We start from the raw sequence: 27,817 nt of genomic DNA on the forward strand, positions 1-27,817 counted from the left end.
ACCTCTATCCACTGTCCTGTCTACATTCAAGGCAAAAAGCCCAAAAACAGATCACAGAAAATAATAAAATTGCTTGTATGAAGTGACTCTCCGGTGATTCAAACTATACTTCAACTGAGAGCTCCTTTTATAAGCTGTGCTTAAGTAGCTGGATTTTTTGGTATCAGAATCTCATTAACTATAATGAAATGACTCTAATAAATCGATATGTCTAACAGATTTGGCACTGAATGAACAATATTCTTTTTATTTGAAATACTGAGTTACTACTAGAGTGATGAGTAAGTGTATTAGATGAATATCTATCACATACTTTTGTACTCAAACATGGTTAACAAGCTGCAACTTTCTGAAAGGAGGCTTGTAAGTCTAAGCATTACCATAAAAATTTCCATCACGAGTACTGAAAAAATGCGAAGTGCAAATTATTAAACAAGACATAAATACGTTTATGGTTGGTACAAAATTAGTTTTAATTTCTCTATCTGTTAAAACCTGAGTTAGGTGAGCTTTTCTTTAACTTCTAAAACATATCTGATTTGATTATGAAAGCTAAGAGCTTTACATAAGTAAAGTAAAGAAGGGTGACTTAACTGACAAGTGAACCAATATTGCTGCTTTTAGGAGGATAGGCTTCTCTCACTACATCCTGTAAAGTTTCAAGTTTCTTTCCTCTTTTCTTTACTTAATCTATTTGCCATTTTCTTTGTTGGAAGTAAGTTTGATTTGGCATTTTCAATATAGCGACTGCCATCGCACAATTTCATGACACCTCTTCAGAAACTAAGCGACAGCTCCCAGTGTTAAAAATCTAACCAAAAAAAAAAAAAAAAAAAGCTGCAGTCCCTTGATTGGCTGCTTGAGAATGGATACAAAAGCACTGGAAGACATTCAGGTGAATCTCAAAGAATTGGAATAGCATGAAAAGTTCATTTTTACCCTTAGGATACTGCAAAGGAATGAAAGGGACAAATACACTGCTTTCATGACAGTTCATTCAACTTTGTTAGTTGTTTGTTAGTTAAGGTTTTTTTCTTTTTAGCTCAAACAAAAATAATGCTCAATTTAATCAGCTAAACTGAATTTATTATGCTTTTTCATTACATTGAACATAAAACTACTTGCAGGTTATTTTAGTATAAGTTACTGACATATCTAGTCTTTTATACAAATTAATTCAATGATGCATGTATACAATTTAATAAGCAGCAACTACAGCCAAATATATCTCTAAATACTTGTAAAGAAATGAAGCTTGGTTCATGCAGGACAGGGTCATATTCTCAGCTGTGATCAGCTGACAGCCAGTTGATCCCAATTATCACCTCCCCATCACCCCAGCCTCCTCCTTCATAGCATAAAGCTTGTTGCACCCTCATATTCAGATTCATGCTACTATGGATTAATTGCATTTGAACTTACTTTGTTGTATTCAATACGCAATGGTGTAAATGTATCTATATGGGGGTTTCTAGCCATGTGCTCCGTGGAAAGTCTAAGCATGCTGCTTGACTAACCCAGGGAGCATCTTTATACGCAGAGCTTTCTCTGCCAAGTAAAACTGTATATCCATTTTGCAATAGAATTGTTAAATATATGACTTCAGTGTTGCTGAAGGAACTTGACATATACAAGTAATCAAAGATAATTGTAGAAATGTTTCTATTTTTCATGTTTTCATGAGGATTTTAAAATGTTTATTTTAAGTTTACAATTACTTGATTTTGAACTATAGCCTGTCATGGTACTTTTTGGCCATAGGGCAAATTTTCCAGAAGAAAATTGAAGGTTAAAATTCAAATCTGCGTAGATAAGCACTAAAATGTGTATAATAGAAAAAATAAGTATCCCCAGTCAAATCTCATACACTCTCCAATATGATTTTCTCTTGACAAGCGTCATATGAGAAGGCAGTTTTTCTTCTGGCAAGGCTGACTGTCAGATATCACTCATCTTCTGCCATGGAATACATGACATTTGAGTCTTAGATGCTTTTAATGTACATGAAAATGGCTTCATCTTTAACAAATGCACAAATATATATTCAAAATCCAAGGTATAACTTTAGATTACATACATGATAAAGGATCATTCTCACTTCACTATTACTTTCAGTGGTTATATGATTTGTTTTACTTTGTAGATTCTCATGTTGTTTTTTGTAATGTGATATGCAATGAGTTTCCGTCACACAACCCCACACAACGAGCTCCCCTCATGTATGAGGACTGACTCTGCAGCATGTCTGATAGGTCAACCTCTCTTCAGAATGTCAAAGGAAGAGACAGCATGTTTGACTATAATCACACAAGGCTGACCTGACATATCATGACACCCTCCACCACAGCCTGCCACAAAGCCAGGGTGGGCACAAGTTGCTAGGCAACAGGCCACAGGAATGTCGAAGGCTCTGACATGAGGAGAAAAGCGACAGAAGTGACAAACATGGAGGACCAGGGGGGCAACAAGGTGTTCCTCAGAGGAAAAATACACATCTTTGTCAGTCTAACCTCATCACATATGCAGTTGCTGCTGAGTACCCCCACGTTGCTCTCTATTCTTGTTACGTATCTGTGGGGCGCGTCCCCAAGACTAAACAGGTGTTGGAGAGCTAATCTCAGGCAAACTTTGGTTGATTTTAAGCATTTTAACTTGCCCTGCTTCAAAGCACCTCCAGTTTTCCAGTGTTTTTTTTATTTACAGTGTTATCCTCTTTTAACCACCTGAAAACTGTAAAGTTCCTGTGAGGACTTTTTAAGCAGTCATGAGAGACACTGCAGTTAATACTGATGCCTTAGGATGACCTACAAAGGCAAATGTGAACATCAGCATAAAGATCTATAATCTCTATATAGTTATTTTTAATGCCTGAAATCTCTGCTGAAGGGTAGATGAAAAGATTAAAGGGATATTTCAGTATTTTTAAAATTTGGTTCGTGTAAGGTACTTGCAGTACTAGTGGCATTAGCCTCCATTTATTCCATTGATTTCAGTGTATTGCCCCTTTAAGATGACTTGTTTTGAGCAGCTGGTAAGGTAGTCTGTTCAGCACAGAAGAGGGGCACACTATCTTCGCGTAATTTATCGAGTTTAGGATAAAAATAGCCATAAAAAGTAATGTTCAAGTAATGTTAAGCTAAGCTAAATCAAAAGTAAAATCAGTTTTTTGAGTCAAGTGATGATGACGTGCCGTTTACTGTGGGTACGAGGGGAAGCTATTACAACTCAGGAGTGCACAGAGGAACAACTGCTACAGATGGAGATTCAGCAGAAAGAAGGAGAGAGGTGAAAAACTTGAGTGGAGCCTGGTTGGCAGGAGAGATCCTGAGTTACTTGGTGGTGTAGGTGTATAGACTGTTAACTCATGCCCACACAGAGAACTGCTGCTAGCATCAGCGGGACTTATCAACACTTCTTCAGGACATTTCTGATCAAGGAAGACGACTGCAGCTTGCATCACCCTCCACCCAGAGTTCCCTGCCTTGCTGAATACCAGTGTTTTCCTGGCCTTCTTCAACTTTCTTTTTTTTTTCTTTTTTTTTTTTTTTTATAACTTTATTTTTAGTTTTTAAGAAGAAAGAATACAAAACAACTCTGTCGGAGACAGATTTAAACAGGGAAGAAAAGAAAATACAACTGAATATCAAGCCACACAAATCTGTTAAGCTTACAAACACATTATGCACACAAATTTTTCAGCGAAACAGTAGGAACTATAGAACTTAAGGGGACACGAGTGGGTCAGTCCAAATTTTCCCATTATCAGCATTGTTTCAGTTGAAAAATGTGTTTTAAAATTAGCATAGGTTATCACCGCTTTGTGATAGGTATGTTTCCCATTTCTTCCAGAGAGCATCATATTTTTCTTTCTGCAGTCTTAGAGAAAAGGTCAGACTTTCCATGCACTGGATATTTTTTACTATACCTGTCCACTGACTAATCGTGGGTGGATCCCTACAGAGCCAACGCCTTGTTACGGCCTTTTTGCTTGCTACCATAAATATTCTGAGGAGGTATCTGTCATTACTAGAGAGTTTTGTGTCTATATTTCCTAAATAAAAAAATAAACAAGTAAATTCAAAACCAAAGCAGAGGACCTTTCTAACAACAGTGTAAACATTTTCCAAAAAGGGTTTGAGAACAGGGCAGTGCCAGAATATGTGTGAATGATCTGCCAAAGAATGACCACATTCTCTCCAACAGCTGAATCGAGGACTGGATTGTCTGGATTTTTGTTTTGGTGTTATAAAGTATCTGATAAGGTTCTTCCATGAAAAATCCCTCCATGACTGTGAGGCTGTGGTGGTAATTTGTGTGTTAATCATATTTGTCCAGTCCTCAGGGGGAATAGCCACCCCCAGTTCCTTTTCCCATCTGGCTTTTACATATTCTGTAGAGTTCCCTCTTAGTTCATTTATATACCTGTATAATTCACCTATAACCTTTCTTGAACCTTTTGTTTTGTAGGCTTTAATGAAGGTTTGTGTAATACCTGTGAAATTCCTTGGTATGGACCCTTTAACACTCTTGTCAAAATAATGCCGGAGTTGGAGGTATCTATAAAAGTCCTGTCGAATTAGGCCGTATTTTCCTGACATAGTTTGAAAATCCAGTAACTCCTGATCCTCAACCAACAGACACAGGGCTGTGACTCCCTGTCTCTCCCACTGACTGAACCCTCCATCCTTGGCAGCAGATATGAAACCTGGATCATGGATTGGCCATGTCAAGATTTTAATTTCTTTTGAATGTTAAGTTGCTTCACTAAACTAGACCAAGTATCTAACGAAAAGCCAGTCCACTGACTCTGGATATCATATTGTTTGATTGCAGATGGCTGTCCTAGCAAACTCTGTAGGGGTCTGTCTGACAATGACAACTCCATGATTTTCCATTTTGCGATATATGTTTGGTCACACCAGAGAACCAGCGGTCTTATCTGTCCTGCCAGATAATAGTCTTTAAGGCAAGGCAAGGCAACCCCTCCGCTACCTCTTGGCAGCTGAAGGGTTTTATATCTTACCCGAGGGGGCTTACCGTTCCAAATGAATTGGGATATCACCTTATCCCAGTCTCCAAATTGATTATCAGGAACCTGAATAGGTAAGGACTGAAACAGGTAGAGTAATCTAGGTAAAATATTAGTTTTTATCACCATTGTTCTATTTCCAAAATCCAGAGGTAAAGATGTCCATCTATTCAGGTCCTGTTTTATTTTTGTTGATATTTGTAAATAATTTTCAGAATAAAGTTGGGATAAATCCTTTGTTAATTTCACACCTAAGTATTTCATACATGTAGAGTCCCAGCTGAACTTATACATATTTTTAAGTTCCGGTGACGGGATAAAATGGAACACCAGTGCTTGTGTTTTATCAATATTTAGCGTGTAGCCTGACAGGGCTCCATATTCCTGCAACATATTCATCAGTATAGGAATACCACTCTCTGGATTCTTTAGACCGACCAAAACATCATCCGCATAAAGGCATATTTTGTACTCTGTGTCTTTTATGGTAACACCTTCTAAGTTTGTATTTTGTCTTATGGCCTGGGCAAGTGGCTCAATAAATAAGTTAAAGAGTCCAGGACTGGCTGGGCAGCCTTGACGGCAGCCTCGCTGTAAATTTATAGTCCTGGACAAGCTTCCATTAACCTTAATTCTGGCAGTAGGGAATGTATATAGTGTTTTGATGCTATTAATAAATTTCTCATGAAACCCAAACCTCTCCATTACCTTAAAGAGAAACATCCACCCCACAGAGTCAAACGCTTTTTCTGCGAAGCTCAACAAAATGGCTCCAAATTTTCCTCTTTTTATATATTCGATGGTGTGGAGAGTACGTCTTATGTTATCCTGGGTCTGCCTTCCACGAATAAAGCCTGACTGATCTTCATCTATCAGTAAGGGCATAATTTCTTCCAATCGCTTAGCTAAAATGGCTGCAAAGATTTTATAGTCTTGATTTAGGATACTGATAGGCCTATACGCACCACATTCCCTAAGGTCCTTTCCCTCTTTTGGAATTACAGAGATGATTGCCTCCCTCCAGGATGGAGGAAGGATACCCTCCCTAAGTGTATAATTGAAACTCCTATATAGAATTGGTAGCAATTCCTCCTTCAGTGCTTTATACCACTCTCCTGGAAATCCGTCAGACCCCGGGACTTGCAGGATTTTAGGAGGAAATTGTCCTAGCAATTTCTTCAACTGATATTTCTCTAATTAAGTTGTCATTATGAGTTGTTCCAAGTGAGGGAGGTCTAATTGATTCAAAAATTTTTCTGCTCTACAGGCGTCAAATTGTGTAGGTTGGGTATACAGGGTCTGATAAAATTTTACAAATGCTTCTTGTATTCCTGCTAACTCGTGTGTTATCTTTTTAGAGGAAGGATCCCTAATTTTATATACCTGATTGTTTGAGTGCTGTTTTTAACCTCCAGGCTAGCATCTTTGAGGCCTTAGAGCCTGCCTCGTAATATCTCTGTTTAGTAAATCTGAGCTTCTTCTCTATTTCCTCACTATAGAGTTTATCTATTTCTTGTCTAATTGGTCTCATTTGCAAGAGAATTTGTTGATTGCTATTTTTACTATGTTGTTGTTCAAGATCTAAAAGTCGTTTTTGCAGGTCCAGGAGTCTTTGAGCTTTTACCTTTTAATATGTGCTGCTTCTGATATAATTTTACCACGCAGGACTGCTTTTGCTGCATCCCAAAGTATCACTGGGTTCACATTCCCATCATCATTATTCTCCATGTATACTTTAAGCTGATTCTTAATTCTTTCCCTAAACTGGGGGTTGTTTAGCATACTTACGTTTAATTTCCAAGTTGTTGTCTTAGATTTACTATCTAAGTGTAACTTTAAATAAACAGTAGAGTGGTCTGATAAATCTCTCTGACTTATTTCACACTCCTTTATCCTGTGCCTCTCAGCTGTGCATAAACAGGAAATCTATCCTTGAATGAGCCTTGTGACGATTTGAATAGAATGTATATTGTTTATCGTGAATGTGAAAGTCCCTCCAAACATCTACCAGACCTAAGTCTTGGGCTCTTCTTTTAAACCATCTCTCTGTGCTGGTCAATCTTCTGTTTTTGCTAGTTGTGTCAAGCCTTGGATTAAAAATTATGTTGAAGTCTCCTGCACAAATCATTACTCCAGTTATTTGGAAGTCAATTAAGTCAATTATTTTGTTGTAAAATCCCCTGTTACTATTTGGAGGTGCATAAACATTTAATAGAGTCACCTCCTTATCATCTAATTTACCTTTTACCATAATGTACCTGCCCTCCTTATCTTTAATTTCAGACAGGAGTTCAAAGCTGACTGAATTTGGTATTAAAATAGCCACTCCCCTTTTGCGCCCTGTTTTAAAGGATGAATAGTAAGTATGTCTAAAGCCCATCTTCTTCAATTTTTCATGCTCTTGATTTGTTAAGTGAGTTTCTTGCCAAAATATAATTTTTGCCTTTTCTTTTTTTGCTTTTGATATCATTTTGCCCCTCTTGATAGGATTTGTCAAGCCATTAACATTGAGGGTGATAACCTTAAATACTTCGTTATGCATTTTTTAAACAGAGTTCTCTCTGAGACACACATATCCCCAAGAACAATGAACAAATATCAACAAAAAACACAGAACAGTTAAAACAGTAAAAACTCTTTGAAAAAAATACCTGGACTTCCAACAAAGAGGCTATCTTTAGACCTCTTGTGTAGGGGAATAATCCGGCCAGAAGGTGGCGGGCCCCTCTCAGGTTTCTTGTTCGGGTGGCTGTCATTCAGACTCTTTAGACTGACTACCGCTTTCTAAATTTGAGCAATGTTTTACTAAAATGGGCCTCACGGATATCAGCAAATGTCCTGAGCAGTCGTTATTGGCCCGTTTAGGGGTAGTTTAGGCGTGGGAGAGGCCCAGAGTCCAGAGATATTAACAGAGTTAGTTAACATTCCTCAGTGTCCGTTCCAGCTGGCCGTTGAAATCCGCGGAGCTTGTCCCGGATCCTCTGATGGTAATCGTCACTGCCGCGTCGGTTATGTCTCACCATCTCCCAGCGAGAGCTCAGCTGTGTCGTCTCTCTCGGTTTGCCCTCCGGTCTCGGTGGTATCGGGAAGCCTTTTGCCCGTAAGTCCTCAGCAGCTCGGTCTGCGCTCTCATACGTAACTGTCCCGGAGTCCAAGAAAACGCGCATTCTGGTCATCGGTGTGTGGAATCTGATGCCTTTCTCTTTCAGTACTCTTTTAATTGGCAGATATTCTCTCCTTTTCTCCATCACCCCTGAAGCATAGTCGTGGTCGAAATATATCCTTACCCCGTCTATGGTGATCTTTTTTTTCCAAGCTGCGCTGATTACCATTTCCTTTGTTGTATATTTCAGAAACTTCACTACCGTTGATCTTGGCGGAGCAGACTCCACGGGTTTAGGTCCGAGTGCTCGGTGGGCACGTTCAATCCCGAGATCGTTCAGTCCAGTGCTCTCACCCAGTTCGGTTTTTATGAGATTCTCCACAAAGCTGGTCATTGAAGTCCCCTCGGCCCCTTCCTTGATACCGTAAATCCGAATATTATTGCGGCGTGCATGCCCCTCGAGCTCGGTTATCTTAGATTTTAATTCAAGCTGGGTTTTCTGCATCTGGGTTAACACCTCTTTGACTTCCACGCTAAATGTTTCCGCCTCTTCAATACGCTCCTCAGCCTCTCCGAGTCTCTGCGATGTAGCTTCTACTTTCTTTGCCGTTTCCTCCATCTTTTGGTTAATGTCCGCTTTCATCTCACCAAGCTGTTTTTTAATATCCTCCTGGAAGTTCCTCCGAAAGTCCGACAGCTGGTTGGAAATCTTGCTGTCTAGTTCAAACATTGCCTTGGTCATTGTTTCGTTTATGGTGTCGCGGATGGAGGCTAACGAAACCATTTCACCTAGCATAGCCTCGTTGCTACAGCATGCGTCTTCCATGTCTTCGTCCTTTTTTTTTGCTTCTTAAAGTCATTAATCGGCCCTTCTCTTCCCCCCCTGGCATTATTTTGTATCAGAATACGCTTTTACAGCAAATCTCCTGGATTAAAAGGGGGAAAGTGGTAGTTCAGTCAGGAGCTGAATTTTCACGCTGCCATCTTTGTCCTCGTGCCACCGGAAGTCCGCCTTCTTCAACTTTCTGAGGATAAATTGAAGAACCTGACTCTCCTCCAAGTAAGTTTATGGCTGTCCCTTTATTCCTCCAATGGCTGATAACTAGACAAGCTACAGTCGACATGATATGTTTACTTTGTGAAAACATTTGTGTCAATTGTTGAGGTAATAAACTGAGCTGAGATATTTAGTTTTAGCTTAGTTTGATGTTTTTGTCTCTGATGAAGCCCGGAGAGTGTGGGTCTGAGGCGGAAGAGCACATAGCTGGCAACCGAAGCTCACATTACAAATTAGTGCCAAATACAGAGGCTTTCTGGGTGAAAAATAAAACACTTCAAAAAGTGTTCAATGTAGTGTACAACTGAGTCAACTTTTTTTTCGCCTGTTTTCACATTAGACTTGCTAAATTATACAGATATAGCGAACCTGTCTGCTACGCTGTATAGCTTATGGTGCAACCCATTTAATCTTCGAACTGGGAAATTACGAGTCGATGTCATTAAAAATGCACCTTGAACTTGTGATTCTGGCTAGGAAAGTTGGAGAAATCCCCCAGTATTCCCAGTTATGTGCTCGTAGCAAATGGAACACATTCAGCTCGGGTGTGATGGCCTTCCCAGCCCCAACATCAGACTTCTGAGGTCAGTGGGATGCAACCCTAGCTTCCTCCAGCATGTCCTGTTTGAAGGGGAAATGCTCACTGAAATCACTGGAGGCTAATGCCACTAGTAATGCCAAGTATTTCATACAACTCAATTAAAAAATACTGATCTATCCTGTTTGATTATTAAAATAAAGCAGGATGAAAACCTTTGTCACAGAATATCTTACATGTGTACATGATAAGACCAACTGGGGTCACCAAAATTAACACAAACTAAAGTTCCTTCCAGGAGATTTAACTTTATTAAAATGAATTAAATCTGATTATAGCTTGCTTTTATTGACTGTACTGTAGTATTTCATTGTCTATTCTGCCAGTTTTAGAAGCAGTGCTTGTTGATTAGGAAAGACAGTATATTTTTTTGTATTATTTATAAATAAATCAACTGATTGTTGTATCTCCATGCCTTGAAACCCTCAAACTTTCAAATATCCCAAGTTAAATGTGATTGAAATATTTATTTCAACAGGATCTTTCCCCATTGAAAGATGTTAAGATAATGAATTATGTATTATGAGCTTAATACAAAGTTCATCAGAGAGTCAGGGCTTCTTACCCCTGTCGTTTGTTTGTTTGCTCTGAGCTCGTTGACTTCATCTGACAAGCCTGGCCTGACCTCAAACAGCCACTCAGATTGAGCCGGACCGCGACAGAGATGGAAAACGGGGTCAGGTCTAATCAACATTGCTGTCATGATTACGTCCAGTTCACTCGGACCTGTAACCAGGCAACAGGGAGAGCTGCCACAAAGCTGATGTGACAGTGGCAGGTAGATTGAACATGGAGTGATGGACAGGATGCTGGGATGGGTGGGTGGCTGGGGGTGGGAGATGGGGGGGAGAGTTTGGACTGATGCAGCCTAGTTCTGTCCGGTTCATGACACTCCCCCGCCCCAGCAATCTGCACCCACTGATCAGCTGGTATACAGAGAACTAAAGGAGGAAGTGAGTACTTTAAACCAAAAACATTAGCCCCTATCTTGTTTTGTCCTTGTAAAAGAAGACAAAGCATCAACCTTATCATACGGGTAAGGACCATATTTGACCTAGTTTCTCTAAACAACAATTTTTTATCTAACTGTGGGCTAAAAGGAGAAGTGTAGGTGAGAGAATGGACAAAAGACTGTACAACAACCTTATAAAAGACTGGATTTAAATCAAACTTCTTGTCTGCAGAATTGGTTATATTTACACCAACTTCTAATGAGTAAATTCATTCTAAGCAGCTGTTTAACAAGATGTCATTTAAAAATGTCCCCTTTAAAACTTGTTTTCTTTTGGAATTGTCTGAAGATTTTTCATAACAGCTAAAGATAAATATAAGTGAGCGCATTGGTGTTGTCAATTTAACATGTTTACAAATTGAAATGCTTGTAAGACAAAGATAATTGATTTTATCTTGAATATATCACAAGAAGAGCATTCAGAAGCAAAATGACTCTGTCCCCTTCATATCACAAGTCTAAAGTGTTTGAGCTGGTGTGGAGACTCAGATCACATCACAACAGTTTGTTACAATTTGCAGACGGCCTGACAGCATGGCTGCAGACAGCACAGGTGTTACAATGACAAGTTAAATTTCTGCAATTTTCTGCTGCTGCTGTTTGTATTGGTTAGAGGCTGTCTGCTCTGAGCAACACAATCCTCTTTACTGTCAGCGCTCTGATGGACTCATCATGTGCCTTAAAATACACCATACAACACTCCTCTGCACTTGGATCATGCAGTTGATCTGCAATTTTTTGAAACACACATGAATTGGTCTGATCCAGATCTGTAACACCATTTTAAGTTTCAGCCATTTATACCTAGGGATGCTATGATACCTAATACAATTAAAATTCAGTTTGATAACACTATATCTTGCAATCTGCTTTTTCATTAACCAGCACAGCGAGCACTATCACATGATCCCAAATGTCAGTTGGGGGTCAGGAAGTGGGGAACAGCCATTAGGAGTGAATGGGAAGTCTAGAGGAGTCTTGTGCTGAGCTAAGAGACAAGCTGAGCGCTGTTAATGTATAAAAAAATATTACTAATTTTATCATCAACATGCTGTTAATTGAAACGGTGATACACTATCAACTGAATAACCTTGTTGGGTAAGCGACTGAGATATGATGAGCTGTTCACGAAAGAGCCTGTTCTACAAAACGGCTCTTTTTATAATAGTGATGGTAGCTAGCTCCCGTTTGAGTGCCAGTTTACTTTCCTCCATCCTCTGTTGTTATTTAATCCACATGTAAAAAGACAAACTGTTACCAAATGAAGAGCCGTTTGGGAGCCAAAAAAACCCAAGCTCTACTGAGCTGAGCTGAATGATCTGGATCTCTTAAAGAGAGACAGATTTCCCAACACACCAAAAGAGGCTGGAGGTTGTTGAGACAGCCATCAGCTGAGGAAACATGGATAAAATCAGAGTTTAATTTTCTAAACTGTGACAAAACTGTACTGAACAAACTGGACCACTTTGAGAAAACAGACCATACATGAGCGCTGTATGGAGGCTTTTTTACCTCCTGCCTGCTGCTATTTCTCTTTGAGTTTTTAAACTTAAAAAAAGAATAGTTCATTACTTTCAGGACACAAAGGTAGCTTAAGAATTAAGAATGTTTATATTTAGCACTTTGAATGCTTGGCATAGTAATAAACAGCCTAAAACATGGCCTTGTGGTAGCATTTTTCCATGCAGAAATCATTACTGAGGATGTTCTCTGCTGCTGTGTGACAGCAACTGCAAAGAAGCCATTGATAGATGCACTGAAGACAGTCACACTTTTCAGTCACTTTGAATAAAGGAAATTCTGCATTTTTTTATTATTTATATAACCTCAAAATTAAATGGTATAATAAACCTCAAAGTAATAGGAGAAGTTGACATTTATATTTTAATGGATACATAATTGAAATAAAACCACCATATACAGTATTTATAAATAGATTTATGTGGGGTAAAACCTACACCTTCATTGCATCATTTATACTGCCAGTTGTACTGAGTTTTGAATCAAAGGTCACTACTTAATTAGAATAAAACTTAAATACAAAGCCTCCAACTTTAAACCAAACTATTCCAGCTATACTGCCACTTCAAGCTGTTTTTTTTAAATGATCCATACTAGAATAGTAGATCCAGGGCCATGAACAATACCAGCATTTTTTTCATCATTCATGCTCCCTTAGAGTCTAAATGTTCTGTTTCAAGCTGTAAAAGCCTCTACAAATGACTTCAAAGTGAGGAATTCACTTTGATGAAAGATTTTTTTTTTGGTATTCTCACTTAAGTGGCCAAGAGTTATTAAATAGCAGAGGACAATTGTCAAAAATCAATCTCTTAACACATGCTGATTGAGATGGCACTCACCAAGGTCTCCTGCGGACGTCGTACAGGTCAATCTTGTTGGGCGCCCTCCATGGAGTGGCTGCAGAGAGTGGGAGAAAATAAGTTACAGTGTGTCCAGAGCACTGTAGGATATTTCAGATCAGATTAGATCAGAGTAATCATAATTTCATTCTGTCTATCGAGTTACCACTACAGCCATCTGATAAGAGATTGCCAATGTTCTGCCGCTGAGGAGCCCCAGGGTCAATTTAGACTTTATCTGGCCGTAAGTTATGAGGCAGACTGTTGACTCGTCCCTCTGCAGCTTACCTGGGTAGTACCGAGTCACTCCTGTGGCACTGCCAAACACCTGCCAGCGCAGAGAGCTGTCCTCCTGACGGTTCTCGATGAAGACTCGCTCCAGTGCCTGGGTCCAGTTTAACTCATTAAGGATGACCGGGGCTGTGGGGAAACACACAAAACCAGACTGGTTTAGTGAACTTGTTCTATTTTTGCTTGAAAAGTTTGAACTGATTTTTCCTCAGATCTTAAAGCCAAACTTTTTCATGACTCATGGTGCAGGAGGGCACTTTAAGCCCCAGTAAAAGAAGGTCCTCTCACTCAACTCGAAGTATCCTTCTGGTTACTGAAAGCAAAAAAATGAGAGAAAATGTAAATGAGGTCCTGATTATGTACCAAAGTCCCTCAAAGTAAGTATAAAAATAAGTGCCCTAACTACAGGCGCTGAAAATAGTTTTTTATAATCCGATTTAAGCCCAACATTTGCATTATTGATGTTTTTGTGGCTTTTTTTTTCTTCAAAATTCCAAATGAACACAGATAAACCTGCTATTTTTGTGAATCAATGCTAAAAAATAAGCCTGGCATAAAGTGTAGGGCACAGTTCATAACACCAGTTTTCTCTGTTAGTAACCCAGAGATCCTTTCCTCTCTAAATAACCTTGTCCCTGCTGGTGGTCATAAGCTGAGCACATAAGAATGGATGTATGCAGGCAGCTCGGCCGGCGATAGACGTCTAAACAGGGGCATCGGTCTAATCTGGATGATCTGCGAGAGGAGCTGTGGAGGAATCTGAGGTGACCTTGGAGGAGGTTACATGTCATGTGGAGGCAGAAATAACGTCTGAAAGTCAGAGAAATACACAATATTTCTAAAAATATTAATAAATGTGTGTTTGCGTCAAAACGATTTGTGGTAGTTTGATAAAAAAGAGAAAGTGGTGGTCTTGCTTGTTCTAATCACACTGACATGTGTGTGTGTTGAGTGAGAATGGAGGGTCACAGATTTATCTCACAGGTCAGCAGCGCTAAAATGGATTTATGGTTGCAGGGAGAAGTATTCATCATGTAGTCAACCTGAAGTGGAATAACACCACAAACACGTCAACGCGTGTCCCCCTGTCATGTAATGCATATAGTATTTACACCATCCTTCATTTTTTCTGTCAAAATCTGATCTGGATTTTTTTTTTCTTTCCCTCTACAAACAAACAAAAAATAAAAAGCTCTCAGACCGTGTTTAATAGCTAAGTGGGAGTGGGAAGCCAGGGAGTGCAGAGGTTTAATGGCCTGCTGATTAAAGAGGAAACCAGACGAGGAAGGAGAACTTCACTTGCTTCTCTGATTTAATTACTCAGCCAACCAAAGCCAGACAAACCTCCAAACAGACAAGTCCAGCTTATCTCAACTCCTCCTTTGAGTTTCACACAAATAAACAATCATTATCCACTTCCCAATGCTTTTCAATTACAGCTTTGCCTTCGTGAAGCTGTCAGTTTACAAGTAAGAGATCGGTCTTTGCTTACCTCTTTAACTGTAAGCTAAAGCCTCTGGATATAAAAATCACATCACACCTGAGAAAAAGAATGTTGTTTCATATTCCTCACTAAAACTGTCAGCTCAAAACAAAAGCCAACTTTCATTACGCTCCAGCATTCAAACGCAGACAAACACTAAAACATCAGCACACTCGCTACAGCAGCACTAAGAAGTGTCTGGAGGATAGGAATATATGAAAACCAAATTGCTGCCATCACCGAGGGGGGCTCCTCGACATGTTTTTCTCAAAATTCTCAGACGTAAACACAAAGAAAGAAATGGGTGGTGGTGGTGGGGGGGGGCAGCCCTACAGATGGGGATAAACATAAAAAACCCAGAGAGGGAGGGAGAGAGAGAGAGAGAGAGGAGGGCGATTGATGGCAAGCAACACAGAAATTAACACGAATGAGTGGCTGCTTTCACAGCTCAGAGAGGCAATTTTTCGCCCATGGGGCAAGGAGAGAAAAAAACAGACACAAAACAAACTTAAATATAAAACTCTAAGATCAAAATGGCAGAATTTAAGACATGATTGACGTCGAGGAATTGACTTTCTCCAAACAGTTTATTTATTACGTAATGAATGTCAGTAAACTTTTGCCTTTTGCTGCATGGAAGGAGATTGCTTTCCAAACTTGGATTCATGAAGACAGTTGTGCATTCACCAAGCTGGAGAACAACTTATAAAGGTAACATTTTATGTATCTTTATAGGAGATCCTAACTAAATATATCATTGAGTCATGGCTCTCTAAGCAAAGAAAAGTCAAATGTTTGTTGTTCTCAGCACTGGGTTCCCATAGCACCTATATCAGCTTGCAAACGCCGTACTCAGACTCATACTGAACCCCCTTAGACATTTTGGAGTCCCCCCAACCATATCCCCCAAAATCCAGTGAGAAGCACTGTGTTTAACACACTTTCTATTTCAATGTTAACTGCTCAATCTCAAACCATTAGCCCTGCCACCAGTAGGGCAAAAGAGACGGCTCCACCCACTGTATGGGATACTGTATGTGTAAGTACAATGGCAGACTTTCATCACAAGCTGACAATTTAGACAACCTATCAGTCTATAACACTTGAAAGAAATAATAGCTGAATTAGCTTTGGAGTGCATGTCAGAAAAGAGATCAATGGCTGCACTCAGTTTGAACCAAGAACTGTTGAAAATATTGGTGGAAGCCTGAGTGATGTCAGCCAATTGGTTATTTAAGGGGACTTTAGATCAACTGAGAAACAGACAAAGAGATGTAGTTAGGGTGGACCTTGTCGAGCTGTCATATCAGCCATGCCCCTACCTCCTCTACTTCTTAAAACCATAAAAGGAAAGTATGCAGTGTGTGCTCATAAAGACACGCTATTCCAATTAAAATAATTTTTCCAGCCAGGTTGGGAACATGTGTACTTCTTCTGTAGAGGTCAGCAGATGCTGCTGCAGCCAGCCTCAAGTGGACAATCCAGAAACTGCAGTTTTTTGCACTTCGGCATTGGCTCCATTTTTCAGCCACAGAGGTGAGTGGTTAGTCGAAACACTGGGGCAGGGAAGTTTGTTTTACTCTGACAAACTGGTGCAAAAGTATGACATCTTGTGAATCTCCCAACAAATTCTACAGTTTATTTATTGAAAAGCAATATCTTCCACCTATCATTTAAATGTTATTTTTTTTTAGTTCTCTGCTGTGTGGTTGTTTGTGGAAAACATTTCTGCTTCAAAGTAAATTTAATTCTGCCAGAATTATAAAGTAAAGCAGCTTTATGTTCTGTCATAACACAGTGTCTAGACTTGCCAGGAGTCCAGATGGTCTGAAGAACTATAAAGAGTGAACAGGAGACAGAAATAAGTGAAACTTTCAGCAACTCTGCCGTTTTGATCTGAATTTTCAAACTTTCCTCAGACTCTAGCAGACTCATTTCAGCGAGACCGGTGGCCATATTTGACTGATGTTTGTGTAGAGATTATCAGAGAACCAAACCATGCCTTTCCATTTCATCTGAGCCATGCACTAATCTGTGGTCAAAGAGCCGTCTGAGTAATGTGTTAAAAGTATTATCCTTTCATACATGAGCTATCACAGCAGGTTGAGAGAGCTGCAGCCTGTGTGCGGTGGAGTCCTGGCTGCTCTTATCTATGAGAGGCACCGAGAGGCTCTGTAATGATAGCTGTCACACACAGGCCAAGGACGCACACACATCCTGTGACCTCTGTTTTAAGCTAGCGACGTCTCAGCTACCTTGACTAACACACAAGCATTAACCGTACTCGGAGTATGCAAAACGGATTAACAGCCGCACTGCTGCCCAGGCATACATCCACAGACAGCAACACATGAAGGAGATTGTGACTGGTTCATGATATAGTAATGGTTGAGGTGGGAAAATTACTGATCCAACATTACATTGTTGTCCTCTCTTGTGATATATAATTACTAGTACATTAATGAACCATCAGTGCAACACTAAAAACTGTTTTGTCTGAAAATTTAACTTAAATTAACTGCATCGCTACTGCATCATTACTCCAAGGCTCCTATTTTTGAATCCCAGGAGCTGAAATATTTGTTCAGGTTGAAATCTGTCAAAATGCCATTTTAATTCAAACATTTCTTGTAGCAGAATTGTTCTTGCTTCCATACAAAACAAGATGAAGGTATCAATTACTTTTGTTTAGTGCAGAAACTTTTTTTTTTTACTTTTTATTTACAGAGAAGGACAGTGATGGATAGAGTTGCAAACAGGGTTGAGAGAGTGGGAAGTGACATGTGGGAAAAAACCATAGGCCAGACCAGAGCCCCCTGCTATCAGCTCTCAGTCCAAAGAGCCTATTTATTTTTTTAAAGACATTTTTTGTTTTTTTTTATACTTTTATTTTAGAGTTGAGGACAATGGATAGAGTTGGAAACAGGGATGAGAGAGTGGGGACAGGCATGCGGAAACAGAGGCTGAACTAGAACCCAGACCCTCTGTATACAAACCACTAAGCCATCCAAGCCCCTGGGGGCTTAGATAGGGCTCGCATTTTTTGACTATTTCACAAATATTTTTTTAAAAATCACTTTATCTTGATATCCTTTGAATCACATGAGTCACACATAGACTGTAAATGAACATCAATGAAGCAACAGCTGCCTAGGAATAGAGCCAGAACATTTAATGCTCCCCCTCGTGACTGGCTGCAGTATAGGTAAAAAAAAAAACCTCACCTCCCAAATGATAAAAAATGGGACATGGGTCAGCTAAAACAAAAAAAATATACAGTGGAGTGCAGAACTTTAAGGCATGTTTGGGCCAAAATTGAGGAAGTAAGGCACAGATGAGGCAAGTAAGAACCAGGATTCTGATTTATGTCCATGTGTTCATTTTCTGAGTTCTCAAAATTACATACTGGTTGATCGACAGCTAAATTCCCAAAGTTTAGACTCCCTACAGCTGTTGAAACTGGAATAGCAGAGCAGAGGAGGAAAAGGTGATGGGAACTTTTATAAAATCTGAGAGTACAGTCATAAAACGTCCCAAAATATAAAAATGTTCTCCTGTTCTGGAGAGAACTCTAACAAATGGTCAGTTAGTTTAATGTGAGCTACCGTTAGAATAAAACACATCAATTTAAGGTGTGACCAGCCAGCTCCCCACTCCATATGCCTTGGCTCCAGGTTGTCATGAGTGCATTATTTCATCACCTATTCCTAAGACACTGAAAACAGCTGCCTTTTTTATTTATAGTCTCTATGGGCCCATTTATCGCAGCATAATAAATTGTAATTTTAATTGTATATGTATATATGAGTTATGCTTGTTTTCTCTTGCCACAATGTTTTCATTTTTACTAAATTTTGACTCATGTACCATTGGTCAATATCTGGGAGCTTATATTGGCTCATCAAAATGTAATGTTTTAAATAATGTATTTCCAAATGAATGCCGAGATGATGACAATTTTCAAAATAGATAATAAGCAGAAAATGTTGCCTGGAAGGATTCAAGAACGGTGTCCTCATGCTGTTTGTCCACTTAAAAATACTGGAAGTGGACTAAATTGAAAACAATACTCTTACCTTTGCATTTATTGCAGGTAATTCACATAGAAAGTTTTTTTTTCTCTCCTGACCATAAATAGACTTCACAAGCCACCATTTCTGCCAGTGGATTTTTTTCTCCATCTAAAAAGCTGTTGATTCATAACGATTCATATTCATTAATGAAAGTCAGTTGCCTTGTGTGCTAAAGTAGTCCATATAGCATTTTTTGTATCACTTTCAAAAATGTAGATAAAAATGCAAATACATGTAAATTCCCCGGGACTTAAATATGAACTTTGTGCATTCAAAAAAAAAGGTAACTGATAGTAATAAAACAAAAGAAAATGGGCAGAGGTCTAACTGTATTTCTCACACACAAATGCTGATCATTTAAGGATGAAAAGACGAACCAAAGTGTATGAATGACGACTGTCTGGCACTGAATGAAACAAAACCAGTTAGGTGCAGAAGTGAGTCACCTCTGCAAACACAAACACATTGAAAAAGCACATATCTTTAGATGATCTCCACAGAAAAATGGTCACATCAGAGATAAGAGGACACTGAAAACTAATTCTCTTTGATTTATTCTGTGAGGATGTGCTGTGACTTCTCTGGACAGTTGATAAAAAGACAAATTTCCCTGGGGGGTGGGTGGGGGAAGTATGCTTAGAAAGGCAGACAGGGCCTCTGAGCGCTGTGTTGGGCTCATCTTTCACGTAAAACGTGTCTCTCTCTGATATCTTTAAAATGTAATTCATCAGCGCTCCGCTCCCCTGACATTTAGAGCACCCTTGGCTTTCCCCCTTTATGGAGCAAGACGGCACACCAAGAAGGGAAACAATTATGAGTGGGATTTATGGAGCATTTCCGCGTGAGATCATTTCTCAAACCCCCCCTAACATCACCTCCATTCTATGACCCCCACCCCCAGCACCTCATACTCACATTATTCACACTGATATACTGAGATAAAAAGCCATCCAAACAGATCCGTGCCTTCTGCCCTGTATTAATCCGACATTAAATAAATACGTTCATGCATTCACTGCACACACAGAGAGCAGGGAAACCGCACAGAGGGCCCTAATAGATCATAGCTGAACACAAGTGGTCTCTCATGAGAAATCCATGATGGTTAAGAAGCTATCGCTTTTACCTAAGAGTCATAAACATAATCATGAAGCATTTGCTTATACCACTTTCTAACAGTGACTAAATGGTGTAGATTAGTGCTATCTACTTAGGCTTTTAGGTTAAAAGCAGCCTGTTTTGTAGTTTGATGAGTTAATATGCAGAGAGCAGATATTTCCATCTTAAAGGTTATCTTTTATACATTGTCTATTCATCAGCGTAAAAAGGATGAAATACTTCTGCATTTCTGACAGTTAACAGCTTCCCACACATTTTTGCAGCATCAATTAGATCAAAACATTATTGTTCATGCCATTTAAAAGGCCAATTCCTACTGATTAAAAAGAAAACACAAATTTCTATATGAAAGCCTTTAACAAAGATGCAACGTACAATGTAAAATATTGTTGAATATATCACACTAGGACGTGTCTTAAGGCAAATGGACAAATGTCTGGAAGAAGTCCAGGTGAGCTGTTGTGACATAAAAACAATGGCTGCTGGTGGAGCAATTAGCTCGGATGTTGCCACAGCAGCAGTTTTATCAGAACTAGACCACATTTCTGCATTCAAACAAGAACAGAGAGGCACACTGAAAGCTTTTTGTGATAGAAGATATGTTTTCACTCCTCTCCCGACCTGCTTTGGCATGAGTTTGCAATTGTTTGGGGTGGGGTTGAGTTGCACTGTAAGCCGCTGTATACAACGGCTGCTGCCAGGGTAGCGATTAGCTTGGATGTAGAGAAGGGCCAGTCTAATCAGACCTCAAACACATTTCTTTATTAAAATAAGAGCAAAGAGCCACACCGAAAGCCTCTCTTAGGAGAGAAGTTGTTTTTAGATGTCTTCAGACAGGCTTCAGCATGAGTTTTATCCATACAAGCTCCACTGTTTAAACATTATAGCAGTGCTAGGCTGTATAGCTCAGGTTTGCACTAGAAGTGGAGCTCTGATCCTGAATCATGATCATCATGAACATGATAGAAATAAGTTCATCCAGTCAGAGCTCCGATCCTTTTTTTAAGTCCTGCCCTTTTCAAACACATTGTATGGGAGCTTTTCCAGATGAATGTGAAATATATCCAGCATCATCTATCAGATGAAGGGAAGCCAGAGTCTTGAGGATTCCCATACTGAGCTAAAAGGCTGGCGTAGCATCTTTTACATATAATGAATCCTTATTTTGTCACAAACATATCTTTAATTGAAACAACAATATACTATCATACAAATAAACCTTGTGGAGTAAGTGACAGAATGACCATGTGCAGTCCACAAAGGAGCTTGTTTTATGAAATGGTTCTTTTGTGTGAGCCACGGTAGCCAGCTCCTATTTGAGTGCCAGTTTTCTTTCCTCCATCCTTTTTTGTTGTCTAATCTGTATTTAAAAAGCCAAACGGTTAACAAATGACGAGCCGTTTGGAGCCAAACAACCAGCTCTACTGAGCTGAGACAAATGTTACAATGTCATGTCAATGTATGCTTTTGACCAAATCAACTTCCATCTAGGACAGGTATTCATGGCACCAAGGACCTTGCTCAAGGGTCCGCACTGGGATACAAACCCCCAGTCTCCTGTAACAAAGTATGCGATGCAAACCACTGAGCTACCCAGTCAATGAATGGTTGAACATCACTCATTGAGAAACATTTGTTACTGAGGATTTCTTGGTTGTAGTGCGATTTGAGCCTTGGGTCAGTTCCTGCCCTGGGTGTGGGACTTATCAGCCAGTTGCTTAGCTGACTAAGCCAAAGGGAAGTGATCTGGATCCCTTAAAAGAGACAGATTTTGCACCACAGTTAGTTAGGCCAGGGGACGTCGGTTGAAGAAACACAGGTAGGATCAGAGTTCAGTGTACTAAACCATGACAAAACTACTGAACCAAACCAGATCACTTTGTGTAAAAGGATCAAATGCGGGTGTTGTTTGACGCTGCTCGTCCAGGCTTTAGACAGAGGCTGAATATTTCAGTACTGTCAGGACACAAAAGTAGCTTAAGAATAAAAATTGTTTCTATTTTTGCACTTTTAATACTTAGTAGAGATGTAAACAGCTCAAAACATGGTCTCTTTGGGAGGGTTGCTATGCAGCAATCACTTTTTGCCCCCCAAGTGGAGTTCTCTGTTGATGTCATCTGCAAGTCCTATTTGGCCATTGTTTGTTCCTGTGACTGTTACATTGCTTGCTTGGCTGTCCTCTGGGTTTTACCAACACCCAACTGAGAATTGGATTGTAAATAATAAACTTGTTTGATATTTCCAATTTGACGTCAGTACTGCCCAAAGATTCTAAGCAGATTGGATCACTACAAGCACATCTCACACCACAAGAAAATCTTTGGAAACATCACACAATTGGGACTTTGCTTCCTCAGAAGGGCGAAATTAGGCCCCAAATCGGCCAATTATCTTATTGTGTGTGTAACCCGCTTCAATCAAAAAAGTGCCTTGCTGTCATCAAAGAGAGCTGAACTTGTTCAAAAAGCAGTTTAATAATAAACTCTCAACTAGTATCCCAGCATCTGCAGGCTCTACCTCCTTCTCTGTCTCTCCTTGTTGTCAACTCAATTTCCCTTCTGTCTTGCTTGTACTCCCTCTCTGTGCCTCCTCCTTTCTCTCTGCTTTGCAGTCTGTCCAACTTTAAAGGGTATGAACCTTAAACCTTTCATCATGAGGAGGAAACAGCAGCAACAGGAGCTGGCAGCGACTCACACATCCGTAACAGACAGGCAAAAACAAAGTCTAAACCTTCCCTGAGAAAATGTGCCTTTCTGTAGCTTTGCTTTAGAGAAATAAGTCCAGGAGATACTGTATAAAGCCATTTGTATTCTTTGCACTGGGCTGGAAATATTTTCAGGAAATTCTTTGCAACTGAAACCAAGACATTAACACGTATGAATAAAATTCACAAGGCTTATTCAAGCTGTTTCACTAAGGAATGGCATTTCATGTGAGTGTATTTTTCAATGAGAACCTTTAAATTGTGATCTCAAGTTGTGAAAGGGGAAACAAAATTTCTCAGAGGAGGGCTGATTATTCAATATGCAAAAAAAGACAGAGGGGGAAGATTTCACCACACCCCCAGAGTACTCCTCTAAATATTTCTTTTCTAATTAACGCAGAGCTGTAAATAACAAACACATGAAATGTAATTTGTGAGCCTGCTGGTGAGTGACGTGGAGTTCGCCGTGCTGACTGTTCTAATTAGTGTGCGGGTAAATGATAGTGCCCCTTCACTGGGCACACACTAGAGGGGAGGATGGGTGAAGGGAGGGGAGAAGGGAGATGGGGTCTGTAAAGTCAAATATGACAGAAATACAGCCTGCAGTGTTTATTCTGTCTTTCTTCTCTTTTGGTTAAACTTTAAATCCCATTTCCCTTATCCCCCCTCTCTCCATTGCTTTCTTCTTTTTTTTTTTTTTTTGTAGCACTCTCACTTTTTTCTGGTTCCCCCCTTATTTCACAAATCACTTTTGCTTTTTTCCACACATTTAAATCTGGTTTGATGTTGAAAGGGGCTGAGTTGATCTCCAGTGTGGCGTGAGTTTGGTTGACAGGGAAGCTTCCTCCGCTGGAAGGAAACCTGAGGCGTGTGAAACAAATACAGGCAGCATGTATTGCACTAACACAAACACAGACAAACACACTAACAAATATGAAATTTTACATTCAGCTTAAGCAATCCACAAAGATTATCAGCCTAGGACTTTAAGATGGAAAACTTATCATGTAGTGAAAATGGGAAAATTCACTAATTACAGCCAGAGTGTACAATTTGATGAGTACAACTTTCAGTCCTCTTAGTTTGACTTTGCGTTCCTTGTGGAAAGAGTCCTGGGTATATCTATCAAAAATCAACATTGTCCTTCTATCACCAGGTGAGCTGATCCACTTCAAACAAGATGAGAGACTCCAGAGAAAGATTCACTTTCAAAATCTGACAGTTGAAGATCTGTCTCTTTCTTTCATTTTCATACAAATCTTCTTCAACTCTATATCTGCTGAGTCAATCACACTTATATTTCCTCTGCATATTGCAAACATCACATTCAATGAGCTCTATACAGAGGGGAACTTGTGTTGATCATATTTTTCAAGGAGCATGAAAGGAGACAAACAACAGACCAGAGAGAGCAGCAGCAGAATGAAGGAAAACATTCAAAGGACAGGGAGGAGAAATTTGTTCAGGCTAAGGTTCTTATTTGGGTTGTTTCCTATTCAAGGAGACTTTCTTGATTGATCCTTCGCTAAGCTCCTCCCTAGAACGGCAAATAACCAACAATAACTAAGCACAGGAGGTCTGCCAAGTTTTCAGGAGAGGCTGGCATGCCGAAATGATGCAATTGCAGGACATGCAAATTTTGATCCCATTTAGATCGTAGTCAATATAAGCATTTTTTAATTGACTGGAGATCTAAAATTTGATCCAATCAGCCAAGCCGATCATTTACGTCAGCCATCGTTAATGGAGCACAATTTATGGCAGGCTGTAAACACTCAAAGGAGACAACAAAGCAGCAGTAGCAACAATAGGTACCTCGAAGCCAAAATGTCAGCAGGAAAGAAATAAACTTAAAACAAAAATTAAGGCAATTTGTGTTTGGTACATTATTTCTTTGTTGTAACAATGCTCCTTGGCAATAAATTTTAGACCGTTAGAAAGCCTGTTTATTACCCTTTCAAATGATGCCACATTTGTAAGAAACATGCATTTGTGGGATGAGCAGCAGAGCTGAGTATGTGGGTTGCGCCCATGAAAAATGTGCCAAATCTTCGTTGCCAATGCCAAACAGCTGATTCTGCCATTGTTGGGTGTTTGGTGGATTGGATGATTGAAGTTTGAATCAGGCACCTGATTGGCAGCACCTGGGGGTACCAGAAGCTCAAAACAAGAGTCAATAGCAACAGCAAAATAAGCATTGGCAGAGAAGATCTGGCACATTTTTCATGAGCGCAACCCACATACTCAGCTCTGCTGCTCATCCCACAAATGCATGATCCTTACAGTGTGGCATCATTTAAAAGGGTAATAAACAGGCTTTCCAGTAGTATAAGATTTATTACCAAGAAGCATTGTTACAACAAAGAAATAATGTACCAAACACAAATTGCCTTAATTTTTGTTTTAAGTTTATTTGGAAACTGTCCAACGGCAACTTGCAGCATCTCTAAGACGACTGTTTCATATTAGCAATTTGATCCCACATCTCTGAATGAAACATACAACAAAATATGGTGACTTCACTTTAGCAACAGAGGAGAAGACTGCTACACTGAAGCAACAAACTCTGGACTTTAAGAGGAAAGATGAATACCCTGGAGAGAGTGATAAGACAAAAAGATCAGAGAATATATGATTGAAGGTGCTAGTTTATCTCATAAAGAACCCTCACTTCATTTTAGGTAATGGTGAGTAAAGAAATGAGTGAGCAGAAAGTTATGTAGCAGCTCTCGTTGCACTTTAAAAATGTCACTGTGATAACAAGAGTGCCTTGAATTTGATATTCAGGTTATACTGCAATGTAAGGAAGGATGCATTATATTATGGTTATGACAACTGTATCAGCAGATATTAGCTTAGAAAGTTAATTATTAATATTGGCAGATATGAACATTTTTGCTGATATTCACAACCAACATTTTGGCTGTAAAATTCCTCTATAAAAATTCATTTATTGAATGTATTCATGGTTGTGACTATTGAAGCTGTCAACACCACTTTTAAGTGGAACTGAAGTTTGAACTCACTTTTTTTTAATTCATATTTTTAACTGCTCAGGTAAAGCAGTTTGATCAGGCTAAGTGCATTTTGATTCTTGTCTGATTTAATTCAAACACTGCACTGCGTGAATATCTAACTTCATTTTTTGACTAAACATTAAAATCAACAACGCTATAGCAACATTCTGAGCAGAAATTTGATTTTATGTGTTTTACAACAATGCTGTACAAAGATAAATGGAAAAACTTGAGACATCAAGTAGCAATTCTGTTCATGATATTTTGTTTGTTGCTATTTTTAATAATTAATTACTCTGCTAATATTATTTTGCTTTAGCAACAATGGCTTTTACCATTCATGCCAATAAAGATTTTTTGAATCTTCAAAGCTGTTTATTGGAGTGATTTTTGTAAATAAAAAACAGTGAAATTCTCAACTAGGCAAACAGGAGTGTCTGATCAGTTTCAGAATCAGTGGATGACTTGGCATCGGAAGCCAAAAATCATCCTTACTCCCTATGTAATAAAACAAAGTAAAACTTCCCTATATAAACTTTTTTTATCACACACAAAGTGAAATGTTTCAAGACTTTCTGAAAATATAAGAAAGATTCAAATGACGGTATCTGTGATAACTGTGATGACCCTACAGTAAAATTTCATCCAACATCACTTTTTCTCCTTCTTCAAGAGCGAGTAGCCTTTCAGCAGTTTTTTTTGATGTATCAGCTGAACATCAGCCCATGGGCAAAAAAACGTAGTATATACTGATGTCTGTAGCCATTGTGCAGCTGTTTGGTGGCATCAACTTAAAGCTGGCGAGCTTGTAAATCTAACTGCTGATTCAGAGAGGAGGTGCTCCGCTGGGCAGCAGAAGTCATCTGCTGGATAAACTCATGAGTTTTCTTGTTTAAACATGAAAGGAAATGTCAGCCATGTGGGAGTCCTACACCATCTCTGGGAGAGATCAGCGACATGCAGTTTATGAGATATTTCCAAGTGACATCTCAGAGGAGGGACTACTTGCAGTGATTTAAATACGTCAAATAGCATAGCTTGTTTGAGAAACTGACACAAATAATAAAAAGAAGTAGAGAAAGTATCAATATCTGAATCAACAACTGAATTCAGTATTCAGGCCTACAAATATTTGTCTCAGCCCTGTCTGGCACACCTGTGACAGGAGTTTGGATGCTAATGGTCAAGCAGCAGATCAGGCCAAAGAGTTAGCTTTTCAAACAAAGTAGCAACTTAAAACGTTTTTTTACTCTGAGGACCTTGGCTGAGACCTATTATTACAACAGGACTGAAAATAAGGTAGCAAAAAATTAAAAAAATCTGTTGAAAAATTCAGTAGGTAAAGGAAAATGTGGTTATTGTGTAATGCTCAAGTATTAACATTATTTAGAAATCTTAAACAGACAACCCCACCTAACAACTAGGGTCCTTAAACTAAAAAAGGAGCAACGGCTGGAGCAACTGGACAGGCAAGAGCTGGGGAGGATGATAATGCCTCTGTGTTTGTCTGTGTATGCACACTGTGTGTCTATGTGTGTGGTGGGTGGAACGAGTGGGAGGGTTAATCGCTCCATGAAAAACAGTTAAGCTGTGCTCTTTCATCTGCACATACAGTTAGCCTGTCCTCGACATTCATTTCTGACAACCAAAGTTTCTCACAGTGCTCTGACAACAATAGAAAAGTGACAACATGACGTTAGGCCGCTGGAAAAGGCACTGCATGCAGCGGATTTGAAACTTCAAATTTAATGAAAAGACTTCCCACATTCTCTGGTGGTTTTCTTTATATCCTGCTGGGAACAGTGGCTGCCTATTCTAGCACAAACACAGACCTTATTTTACACTGTGTGTGCTCTAAACACACAATACAAGCTTTTAAAATGGCAAGATTCACATCCAAACATATATTTTAACATGATTTAATATCCATGCAACGACCCGATCTGGATTAGCATTCTCCAGATTGATCCA

General features: G+C 39.3%; 1 protein-coding gene across 4 annotated transcripts in view; it reads right to left on the reverse strand.

Moving 5' to 3' along the window:
• Positions 1-27,817, reverse strand: part of cacna2d2a (calcium channel, voltage-dependent, alpha 2/delta subunit 2a) — a 255,562-nt gene that overhangs the window by 54,584 nt on the left and 173,161 nt on the right. For all 4 annotated transcript variants that reach the window (XM_041783642.1, XM_041783641.1, XM_041783640.1 and 1 more), the window contains 2 exons: positions 13,448-13,579; positions 13,160-13,217 (listed from right to left, as the gene is read on the reverse strand). In XM_041783642.1, the coding sequence (XP_041639576.1) occupies positions 13,160-13,217; positions 13,448-13,579 (190 nt within the window). The remainder of the gene's footprint in view (positions 1-13,159; positions 13,218-13,447; positions 13,580-27,817) is intronic.

Source organism: Cheilinus undulatus, linkage group 3 (assembly GCF_018320785.1).
Source record: "Cheilinus undulatus linkage group 3, ASM1832078v1, whole genome shotgun sequence".
NCBI lineage: Eukaryota > Metazoa > Chordata > Actinopteri > Labriformes > Labridae > Cheilinus > Cheilinus undulatus.